The sequence below is a fragment of the Mesocricetus auratus genome, unplaced genomic scaffold, assembly GCF_017639785.1.
Source record: "Mesocricetus auratus isolate SY011 unplaced genomic scaffold, BCM_Maur_2.0 Super-Scaffold_100013, whole genome shotgun sequence".
In the NCBI taxonomy this organism is placed as follows: domain Eukaryota; kingdom Metazoa; phylum Chordata; class Mammalia; order Rodentia; family Cricetidae; genus Mesocricetus; species Mesocricetus auratus.
The window spans coordinates 76655614-76667473 of NW_024429196.1; the positions used below are offsets into that span (position 1 = coordinate 76655614).

General features: G+C 52.8%; 1 protein-coding gene across 1 annotated transcript; it reads right to left on the bottom strand.

Moving 5' to 3' along the window:
• Positions 1–1450: 1450 nt before the first annotated feature.
• Smim32 (small integral membrane protein 32) lies at positions 1451–9300 on the bottom strand. The gene is made up of 2 exons (XM_040756070.1): positions 8126–9300; positions 1451–1891 (listed from the first exon to the last, which is right to left on the bottom strand). Exon 1 carries the CDS (start codon positions 8573–8575, stop codon positions 8264–8266), a length of 312 nt encoding a protein of 103 aa, XP_040612004.1. The 5' UTR covers positions 8576–9300; the 3' UTR covers positions 1451–1891; positions 8126–8263.
• Positions 9301–11860: the final 2560 nt, after the last annotated feature.

The window sequence follows — 11860 nt, forward strand, 5'->3', positions numbered from 1 at the left end:
GTACCTCAGAGAACAAAGTTAAAGAGCACAGATATTCTTCTCTTTAGGGACAGTGCTTTCTTAGAGGAATTCCTACAAGTGCTTTCCTTGACTTATTTTTGTTTAGTAAGGTGTTTTCTGGCAGTCTGGTTGGGTTAGAAGCAGAGTGCACTGTGATACCGGCTTCTTGAATCCTAACATCATGAGCTTTCGTTTTGGTAGGACCCAAACAGTGGGGATGACCAGTGGCAGGACCTAGTGGATGCTGACCGTCTAGGAGACAGCGGTGTTCGTGATGCTATGTTTCGCAAGTATGCTTGAGAAGGCCACGGGCAAGCAGGCAGTCCTAAGAGAGTTCTAATCTAAAACTGTGATACATGCTGGAAAGAGGAGCTTTCAAAATGTCCCCCCAGTTAAAGTACGAGCTTTTGTTGAATCTAATAATTATTTTTTCATTTCTTTTTTCAGCCTAAGTCTTCCCTTTTCCACTTTGCTTCCTTAAGGAATAAGGGAGTGGGCAGTAGGGAAACCCTGAAGACCAGCTGTGAGCATCTTGACCTCCCCCAGACTGAAAGGTCTTTAGATGGAACAGTGAGAGAGGGTTTTGGCCAGTGTTGAGGACTCTTATCCTCCGTGTTGAATTGAGAGGCAACTAAGTGTGACAATTGGCGAGAGCCATGTCCGGAGCGGTTTGTTCACGTCTGGAGATGGATTTGTTTGGTTGCTTTTTGTTTGAGCCGTAGTCTCGTGTGTAGTCGAGTAGCCAAGGGCGACTGCGTTCTGCATCTCTTCCTCTAGTTTCTGAGTGGTGGGATTGCGGGCACCGCCCACTAGGCAGTGTCTGTCAAGAACGCTTGTGTGTCGGGAAGACACTGCCTCAGCTGAGCTATACCTACCCCAGATTACTATGTCTTGATCTCACCCCTTCTTCACTCCATAAACTTGACTCATCTCATTTTAAGGATCCAAGGTAAATACAGAGAAATTTGACAGCACAGAAAAGCACACCCTAAAACTGTCAGACCACGGGACATGTAGGTGTGTGCTCCGGTGTCTGTTCAGGCAGTCACCTGCTGTTGGTCTTTGGCTTCCTTTGACAGATTCACAGCTCATTGTGGGTGACTCTGAGTGTGTGGGGCGCAGTATGTTCCTGGGTACAGTGTAGACGTACACTCACCTACGCACACTGCAGGTTGGTCTTAGCTGCCTTTCTTTGTCACTGTCTGTCTGCTGTTGGGGACAGGAGCTGAACCTCACCTCACCACTTGACTAGACCGGCTGGGCAGCAAGCTCCAGGATCCGTCTGTCTGCCCACCAGCACCGGGTCACCCCACACACCTGGATTTATGTGGGCACTGGGACCTGAACTCAGCCCCTCATGTTTACACAGCACTCACTGGGCCATCCCACCAGCCCCAGACAATGAGTGGCGCTCTGCACCCCACTTCTCGTGTGTTCCAAGGGAAACTGGTTTGATGCCCATGTCTTTTATTTTTGAGGTTACAATATAGTATAATTTACTCCTTCTCCCTCCAAGTCGTCCTACAACCCCCTTCTGCTTTCCTTCAGTCTATGGCCTCTTTCCTCATTAATGGTTACTTACATGCTTAGATGCATACACGCATACATAGTGTTCTCCCAGACACAGCCTGCTCACCTGTTCAGTGTCACCTGCATGCCTGCCTTCAGGGCAGGGCACCGGGCACCGGGCAACCAATTAGCATGCTTCTCCCCAGGAAGACCCCTCCCACTCGCAGTATTGTCCTGTTGCCTGTGGTTCTCTGTGTAGGGCAGAGGCAGCGCAGTCTTTCGTCCATCCACGGTGGCATATCTGGCTGCTGTTGTCCTTGTTCAGCTGATGTTTATGCAGTCATTTTGGTGAGACTTTTTAGTACAGCAGTTGGTGCAGCAGCTATGAAAGCATGGAAAATTTTCAGGTGAAAAACAAATCTCCCGTGTGACCCAGCTGTGCTACTCCTTGACTCGACACAACGTACCCCAAAGACTCGACACAGTTGCTCAGCCAAGTTCATTGCTGCTCTATTTGCAATAGCTAGGAGAGATGGGAATAACCTAGATGACCTTCAGCTGATGACTGGACAATGAAAATGTGGTATCTAGGCGCTAAGGAATACTGTTCGGCTGTAAAGAAAGTCGTGAGCTTTCCGGGTAGACAGGTAGAACTGGAAAAAAATATCGGGGGAGGTAAATCCAGACCTGGAAATAGAACGTTCCATTTTCTTTCTTCTTGGAAGCTCCTAGCTCCAAATCTTCAGGTGGGACATATCATGGAGTAACTGCAGAAACCAGGAAGTAAACAGGGACCATTACCAGAGTGGGGGGGGGCAATAGGGAAGGAAATAGGCACAGGTGATCTGGTTGGCAAGGGGGGGTCTCTAAGTGGGGAGGAGAAAGGGAGATCAGTGATAGAAGGAAAGAGGTAAAATAAGATGTCTGAAACTACTATAAGGAATCCTTAACTACCTTAGAAAACCTATAATACAAGTAAGTGTATGTATAAATATGTAATTTAAGTGAAAATTCCTCATTTGGACTGACAGTGCTCCCTCCAAGAGCCAAAGACCATCTGACAAAACCCCCTGACACCAGGCATGAGAAGGCTCTTTGTGAGTTGTTGGTCAGGATGTCCAAGAGACTCCCGAAACATTACAGGCTGTTGCTGTTACCCGCCTGGCTTCCGAAGACAGACCTGCATCCCCTGTCGGATCAGTTCCCAAATCTGCTGTATGACATGAAGCCTGGTGCGATTTTAATACTGGACTTTACCTTTTAAGTAACATAATAAGACAATTTTTAGTTAAATTGGTTCTAGCTCAACATCGTTAGAGCTCATCACCACATCTCAAAGGGAAATTCAGCCAAGAAATTGCAGCACTTAATCTATTGGTTGTCTTTGAGCCCTTGGGCCTTTGCCGTGATGTAATCAGGTGCTGTAACTTGCTTCGCTGACCTATAAAATTAGCAGTTGAGTTGGTGCTTTCACCTTTTGGCATTTGGTGCTCTCTGGGAGAAAGTAAAAAGGACAGCAGGAGACCAGAAGAGACACATGCACTCTTATTTTAGAGCTTAGAGGTGAATGCGTGCGCCCTCATCTTTGTGCTCTGGCTTAGGCCGGGGAGGTTCTCCCCCAACCGTTGCGCATAGGGAAGGCCTTTTGTTGCTCTCACGTGGGCTGCACAGGAGGCCTCTGAGAGCTCGATTAATTTTGGTGGAGGTTATGTGGGTGATAAAGGCCCAGGACTTGGACAGCTTTGTGTCAACATTAGTTCAGAAGTGTAATTAACATCAAACATTCCACAATTAATCTCCCCACACTTCTGCAAAATGTGGTTTTCATTAACTTAGAGTGGGTTAGACCAAGTGAGCAATGCCAGTGAATATGGGGAAAATGTAAACACTGGTGACGTGAACTCAGCTGCAGAGGCCTCTGAGAATCGTCCTGCGTGATCTGCTTAAACCCACTACAGGCTTCACCTCCCTCTCTCTGTACCCTGTGTTCCCTTTGCCCAGCCTGCCTAGTCCTGACCTTGATGCAACTAACATTTGAGAACTGTATGTGTCATGCGGATATACAGATAAAAATTTCTTCCTTGTAATCCTCATTCTTATTGATGGAGACACCAGACAAGGTAAGTAAACTGGACGTTTACTGGTAAATCCTAAGGGGAAAACGCTGGGAAGGGACGGTGGGGAAGATTACAGCTGTGAATGCAGTAGCCAGCAAAGAGCTCAGCGAAAAGCTAATTTGGGATTAAAGTTCAGGGGACAAAAGTGAAGTCAGCATGTGACATGGGTTGAACATGTTTGTTCCAGGCAGTTAAGGCATAGGAGCATCAGGGCTAAGATCTGTTCTTTCCTGCAGGAAGTGCAGTGTTATAAGCAAAAATAGGACATGTACTAATGTATAAATCCCATGCTCAGTGTTGTATGTAACTCCAGTGTTACATACACTGGATTACCACCTTGGGAAATGGGCTACTTGGAAGACCAGTCAGTAAGAGAGAGTTCAACTCTATTTTGCCAGATACAGGTTTAGTTTCAGGTGGAAAATCAAAAATAGATGCACAAGTAAAACTCATCTAGCCGTTTCCCCCAGTGTAGGTAACAAGTGCTTACTGAGTGCGTGTTTGCTGTCTTTAAAACATGCTGGGCTTCTGGAAAATATGTGTGCAATTGTGGGGAAGAAACAGGCTGATTATAGCCATGTCATAACTCTCACTAGGGACCAAAGAGAGGAGGGAGCACCAAGTTTGAAATGTCCACTTTGAGAGTGTAGGATGAGGTAATAAGCCCAAAGGGAGACCGACGGTGGGGAAACACAGTACTGTGCTTTCCTAAGTGTAGTTTGTTCTGTTCAGTGAGCTAATATCCTTGTAAGTCATCTTCCCGATGACTGGGCTCGCCCAGAATAGAACTCATCAGTGCGGAGGGCTCAGGCATGTCCTTTTGACAAAGATGGGAGAGAAAGCAGCATGGGGCGGAAGGATCCTAGGGACTAAAGGGTTTCAAGTTCAAGAATATGGGGGAGCCAGGCTGGTTGTGGGCTCAGTTGTTTTCACTCAGGAGGGAAAGGAGAAGCCATTGGAGAGGAAGCAGGGAGCAGACGCCTCAGTCAGACACACGATGGGAAGTAGATGAAGGGAGGGCGCTTTGAGGTTGAGTGGCGGTAGTGGAGATGAGGGACCCGAGGGGGTGAAGGACGTTCAGCAGATAACACACGAACATAGGAGCACCCTGGTTTTTTTAGCCTGGGGCAATCATATGCTAATGCGGTTAATATCAGGATTGAGAATGCTGAAGAACCCTTAAACTGATATGGAAAGGTGATGGTCTTAGACTTTCTGAGTTTTCCTGTGAGATGCCCAGCTGGGGCACAGAGCCGCTCAGCTGTGGTGGGAGGGTCCTCTGAGGAGTACCAGAAACCATGGAGTGGATGAGGTCCAGCTGCCTCTGGCTTGGGCAGACCTGCTGGAACTGCAGACCCTCCCTCCCTGTCTACTTAGTCCTGTATGGATGACAAGACCCCAAGTCTCGTGAAAAACCGTCTGTCCTGCTGGAGTCAGCATCCCAACTAACCACAGCAATAGCTCACATTCAAGTACTTCCGTCATATCCTACATGAGCTGAGCACTTGACCTGGGATGTCTGTGTTGGAAGTGCCACAGGGTAGCTGCTTCAGAGGCTCACAGATGTGACTCGGGTACAGAGTGTGTGATCAGACTTGGGTCACCACTGACTTGGTCCCCATTGTTGTCACTTCCTGGTTCCCATTATCTGCAACCCTGTGCTCCCCCCTCCCCACCCTGTCAGAGTGTCTTGCTAACACTGCTGCTTCCAGGGTCTGTCTGAGCAGGGGTACAAACGCCCATGGCACAGTCACTTCCTATTTTTAGCCCACCGCACCCATCTCTCTTAAGGTGTTTCCATTTCCGTTTGGGGTTAGGGTTGCAGAGGCAGAAAGCTGTGGGTGGCTGTTTCTAGCCTATTGACCGCCACCTGTCGTAACTGCGGGGCTGCTGAAACGAAATACCGAATTCGATAGATTAAACAATAGGTATGTATTTTCCCATAGTTCTGGAAGCTAGAAGTCCCGCTGGAAGAGCCTGGTTCAGTCAGTTTCTGAAGAGGGTTTGTGTGTGGCCAGCACCTCTAGATGTGCTCACATCGCCCTCCCAGCTACGGGGAGCGAGGGGGGGGGTGAGGACTTCACTCATGTCTTCATGAAGGGCCTGTTCCCTGCAAACGCAGCCGTTCTGGGAATCAGGACCTCAACATGTGAATTTGGGGAGAGCATACATATCGTTCAGTCCAGGATGCTAAGTTGCAATCACATCATAGTCCATTCGCATGTCACCAGTGGACAAATGGGAACCTGGCCACATTCTGCTGCTCCTGGAGAACCCCAGTCCAGCATAAGAAACATTGCTGCTCAGCTAGTCCAGCACCGCCCTACGCAATGGAATGGAGTTATTCAGAACAGCGGTGCGGGCACTCGGCGTCCTTCTGACTCGGCTTGCGTTCTACATTACAGATCCACGGAGGCCCAATCATCTGAAAATGTATTCCAGAAGCATCTATGGGAAGTAGCCAGAGATGTGTTCCAGCGTGCGTCTACCTTAGCACCTTTTGTCACCTTGCTCAGTGATCCCAATGGTGCTGGATCACTGTGGCTATAGCTGACAGAGGTCGAGGGAACCACAGGTGACTGGCGTCATAGCCAGTTACTCAGTCATGTTCTCTGAGGGGGCCACCCCTGTGGCCACAGAAGTCTGGTGGTGAGCACACCCTGTCTGGGTGTCAGCTTCCCTTCAGCAGTGCTGCCTCAAGTCTGTACCTCAATTTAAGAAAAATTAACATTGGTAGCTCATTCTGTGCAAGCATTGTGCAGGCCGTTGCACTGGTTTAGTCTGCTACCTGGCAGAGCTAGGATAACATATACCCATTTCACAAAGGAGGCCACGGGACATAGGTTAAATAATTCATACAAGGTCATATGGCTTTTGAGAGACAAGTTGGCATGGAAAGCCAGAGGTGGGCTCTGACGCTGCACACCACCTTCAAAGCTGACCACTGGGATGTAGGAGAGGAAGGTCCTGTCCTCCATACCTTCCCTACCCCTTCCGTCCCCCAGCCCCAAGCATGTGATTTTCGTATGCCAGCTAGGGGCTCATGGTTTACATATCTATCTATGCTCACGTAGTCTCCAGTGCAACCATGTTGCATGTGGATTTGCCGGGCTATCCGTCCCAAAAACTTAGAGATGTTTGGCTCCATTTCCAAATAATAGTCTAAAGTGCTGTGAGCCGATGGGGAGTGGGGAGCTCTAGAGCCTGGCTGTGTGAGTGTCCAAACCCAGAGCTTTCCCACTTCCTCCGGCAACCTCCCCAGCTTCCTAGGTAGGGGTAGGAGGCATGATGGAGAGCCCTGCTTAGTCTCCCTGGGTCTCCTGTTTGGCTATCTGAACATGTCTGAAACCCCCTCTAAATGCTTCAGAATTCTCTGTGTGTATGCATTTGGGCCAATGTGCTTTCCTGTTTAGATTCTCTAAGCTCCCATGACTCCAGCATGGTCTAGATTTAACTGGATTAATATGTCAAGTTCTTCAGTAAAAAAAAAAAAAAAGTCTCTTAGGCTTGAGTGAAGTGAACCTCTTTAAGCCAAGTGACTCCTGAAGTATTCTACACACCCATTAAGATAACTCCCCGGCCTGGCATGGTAGCCCATACCTTTAATTCTAAGGGGCAGGCAAACCTCCCTAAGTTCCAAGCCAGCCAGGGCTGTAAGACCCTGTGTCAAAAACCAAGCACGTCCCTGGAATTAGGCTAACTTTGACCTATCTCCTCACTGTCCAGTTCTTTGTCCTCGTCCCCATGCAAGCGTTTCTGTGGGGTTCCCGGGACTGGCTTCTCTCTGCTTGCGAGGATGCTCTGTCTCCCGCTTCAGGATCTACCTTCACCAAGCCCTTGCCCTGGTTCAGGAGCCTCAGAAAACAAAACAAGACACTTTCTAGAGCAGGTAAAATGCCGGGGGGAACCAGAGAGGAGCAGGTATGCTCAACACAGTCCTGACTCTTGCAGGTCTAAGCCTGCTGGGGATAGGCCTGCCCATATTCCACTCCCAAAATGGTGTGATCAGTGTTCTCAGTGCTGGGTTTAATGTGGTGAGTTTTTATTGCAGAAATAGGGTCCGTGGAGGCTTGAGGTGCAGACTGACTCTCCGTTGCAGCAGCCAGCGGCTGTGACCATCTGCCCCTCCATTGGTCCCCTTAACCCCCGCTCTTAAAGGAAACTGGGTACTTGAACCCAAGCCCGACACAGTGAAACCTCGCATCATTTCTCTATGGGAACCCCAGGGTCAAAGAACAAGAGCTGTGGCAGCAGGGAGTCCAGTCGGGACAGGCAGCTCCTGGTTAGTCCCGAGCTCGCAGTGCCTGCTGCGAGCAAAATCAGGAACTCACCAGGCAGGCCAGGCTCCTGCGTCCCGGTGGGTACTCCTCTTTCTGGATGGTTTCCTGGCAGGACCCTCTGTAGGTAGTGGACAGGGAGGGGGGACTCGCCTGGGGAGTACTTTTCAGGTACCTGAGCCAAGACCCCATGCAACCTCGCAACCTCAATAGCTCTCCTACCATCTCTTATTCTTCAGGTCCGAGAGGGTCTTTAGGTCTAGACGAAGTGTTCCAGGGGCCAGCGACTCTGGAGCCCACCCCGCTCTGCTCTGCAAGGCCAAGACCAAGCGCCCCGCGGCCCCTCTGACTCCATTTGCTCTATACCGGCCGCGTCTTCCAGGGCGCACGGGCATCGCGCAGTGAGCGGTCGTGGGGCAGGGCAGCAAAGGCCGAGTGGCGCAGCTGGCAGCCGATGAAGAGGACGACAAGAGCCACGGACAGCAGCAGGAGGAAGAAGAGCAGCAGGTAGGTGGACAGGTCAGGCTTGGTGGCCGAGCTGTCCCGAACGCCACGCGCGGTCGCCAGCTCCAGAGGCAAAGCACCCTCCGCCTTGACAGTGGCCCCGGGGGCCAGCGCGCCGCTTCCCGCTGCCTCCGGGCCGCTGGTGGCGTTGAACACGTCGCCGTACATGATCCGCGGGTCCCGCCGACCCCGGCAGGACCTCCTCACTTCTGCTGCAGACGGCCAGTGCTCAGAGCCTCCATGATGTTCCTCCTGCCTTGCTGCGCGCACCTGAGGAGAAATTGGTGCCCCCGCTGGCCGGGCAGCGAGGTCACTAAGACCACGGCCGGGGCGGGCGGGGCACGGGGGAGGGAGTGGGGGGGTGGTGTCCAGATGGGGACCCAGACACTTCAGTCGGTCCTGCTTCTGGATGTTGCTACCAGGACAGAGTCCGGAGCCCCTGGCCCATCTGGAGGTTTTGCTTCCCCTCTTCAGCTCGGGTGAGCTCCGGAGCACTCCTGGGCTGCAGCAGCGGCGAAGGGTGCTGGTGAATGCAGCAGCAACTCTGTGGGGCTCTGCGTGGGGCTTGGGGTGCTGGAGGATCCTCTGCTTCCCGGGTCCCAGAGCCTCGGGTCCTTGTCCAGACGCCCCGTGTGTAGGAGCCTGTCCTAACGTGCTCCCAACGCTTGGCTCCTGCTGGAGCTGGATGGAGACTGAGCTCCTAGCGCCTTGTGTCCTGGGCGGGAGGGAGGCAGGGAGGGGACAGGATTTGCTGCACTGCCCTGAGAGAGGCGGCTAACCAATGGGTGAGGATCAGAAAGGACGCGGGCAGCATTGTGACTGCCTGCCTCTGTCACTCACCAAAGAGGGTACTGAGGAGGGGGAGGGCGAGAGAGGGAAAGGAGTGGAGAAGCCAGCAGGAAGCAGGGGTTTTAATTCCTCTTCCAGGTTGCTTGTCTACAAAGCCTCACACCTGGGATTGAAGGAGCTGGGATTTGAACCCAGGATATTGCACCCAGAGTTGCCTCTCGCGGCAGAGTGGTTTCTGGTGGCTGCTGTTCATGTCTGTAACTGCACTTTGACCATAGGACATAGGATTCAGGGTTCGTGTCCCACACTGCAACCTGTCATAGTGCTGTGGCACCTCTGCCTACCCCAGGTGGATCCGGAACCCAGGAGGGATGTCACTTGACAAGGTTGCATGGTTGGGTCGTAGCGCAAGGGAGTCTGGGCTCAGCACCCATCTACCTTTTTTGGGGGGGGGATAGGCAGGGGTGGATTCACAACTGACTTATGACCAGCCACCGGCCATCGGGCAGAGCATTCAATTAAAGGGGGACTCGTTTTTGTCGATTTGACACAAGCTAGAGTCATCTGGGAATCCCAAGAGGGACCCTCCGCTGGGGAATTGATTGTGGACCTGTCTGCGGGGCATTTCCTTGAATAATGACTGTTGAGGGAGGTGTGCTGTGCCATCCCTGGACAAGTCGTCCAGGGCTGCAGAGAAAAAACAAGCAGGCTGAGCAAGCCGTGGGAGCAAGCCAGTAAGCAGCACTCCTCCATGGCCTCTGCTCTGGTTCCTGCCCCCATGCCCCTCAGTGATGGCCTGTGGCCAGGAAGGAAGCCCAAACAAGCCATTTCCTTCTCTAAGCAGGTCTTGGTCGGAGAAACAAACTAAAATAGGGGTAGCCTGGTTCAAAGACCACATGCCCCCCTGAGTGCTCACACCTGCCTTTCCCCCTTTCCCCTTCTGTCTCCCCACCCCCACCCCGGGCCCCAGGTGGTAGCCAGTTTGCATAGAGCCCCAGTGACCGGCTGCCCATTGCTCAGGCACACCTGAAGGGTTCCACGAATGGGTCGGTCTCTTGCTCAGCAACCCTTGTCTACTCTGCTCTCCCGTAAACAGGCAAGAAGAGAGCATAAGCTGGCTACGGTCGGTCGGCTCAGATTGGTAGTCCCGGAAAAGACTCGGTGGCCTCACCAGAAGTAGGCGGCCAGTGGGACTTGGGGGTGGCGGCGGCAAGTCCTTGCTTCATGCACGAGCCAAACGTGCAAGCTGCCACACTCAACAGGGCACCCGTTCAATAGACAGGGGTTGCCTTTGACGTCACTGCGCAGCAAAGGCTAGAGCCAGGGGCTGCAGGCGAGGCCCAGGACCAAGGCAGACAGCGGCCCTCGGTGTGCGCAAGCGCAGGGGCTCCCTTCAGCTGCACACTCCAGATGTGTCTGTCACTCTTCGCCCTGGCGCTGGCTCTGTTACCTCCTCCCCGACTGTGGGAGAGCTTTATGCTTTACACAGTCGGTCGCATTCGGGTCTGTGTCTCCCCGCTCCTTTTTCCTCCCCATGCAAAGAGACTCGAGTGCCTCGGGATAACCTGGGCTGTCAGCTGAAGGGGCCGATGGGAAGAGGAGCATTGCAAGGGCAGCCACGGCGTGGCAGGCCAGAGCTCATCCTCGCGAGCCCCTTCCTCGGCTGCCTCTTCAGCCTGTCTGACGTGGCATGGTGGGCCCAAGTGCCGAGTGGAATGACCCTGGGGAGCCTCCCTGGAGGACACGGTAGGAGTCAGCACTGTCCACACCCACTCAGTTGTCGCCCTGGACAGCTTTAGACCTGGAGAGCAGCCCGTGTGCTGAAAGGACTCGGGTCCCTGGGCCTCTACATTTGGGTACTGTTCGGACCAACAGCTCACTTTTCAGATGGCAAAGCTGGCAGCCCTGGGAGGTGCCGGGATTTATCTTTGTGGGCACAGGGTGCTGTCACTGGCACCGGGCCGCAGTAGCAGGGGCAGGAGGCCTTTCTCTGTGGACCTGACCCGTTTCTCACCGCAACTGCAGGGGAAATGGGATCCCACGGGGGATGGCAAGCCAGAACCGGCCTCACTGGCACCTCGCCCACATGGTGGCTGGCATCGGGGCCGGATGAAGGTTTTGTTCTGAGTCCTTGTGTGGCTTGAACGAAAGGCTCCGTGGCTAGGTTTGGGACTTGGCCTGGAGCGCTCTTCTGAGCGCTGTATGGGAAGCGGTGGAGCCCACTTTCCCTGCTCATCAGTGGGCTTCCTGCCACTGCGTGGGTCCTAAGTGGCATCCTGGACAGGACAGCGCCTTTGGGCTGCAAAGGGAAGCTGGATAGCAGACACATGTCTAGTCATGCTCAGGTAGCAGGTTGTGTTCCAACACACGGCTGTGGAACACAGGTGTATAAAGAGTGTTCGGTGTCGAGTGAGGGGGGCGTCCCGGAAACACCACAGGCACCTGGAGGGGACAAAGTCATCTCTGATGCTGGGGTCCCCCCTCTATGCTGTGCAATGGCCTCCCACCTGGCGCTGAAGGAGCTGGGCCACCAAGGCTATCCAGTTGACTCACGGGAGTCGCTGTCATGGCAGAGCGGTTTTGGTAGCGGCTGCTCAGGCCTCTAGCCACAAAATGAATACAAGGCGTGGGCTCCATGGTTCCTCCGGCACACGGCAGCCGGTG

What these genes read in the sequence shown, in the direction of transcription:
- Smim32 (XM_040756070.1), bottom strand. Translation starts at nt 8,575, where the DNA reads ATGTACGGCGACGTGTTCAACGCCACCAGCGGCCCGGAGGCAGCGGGA.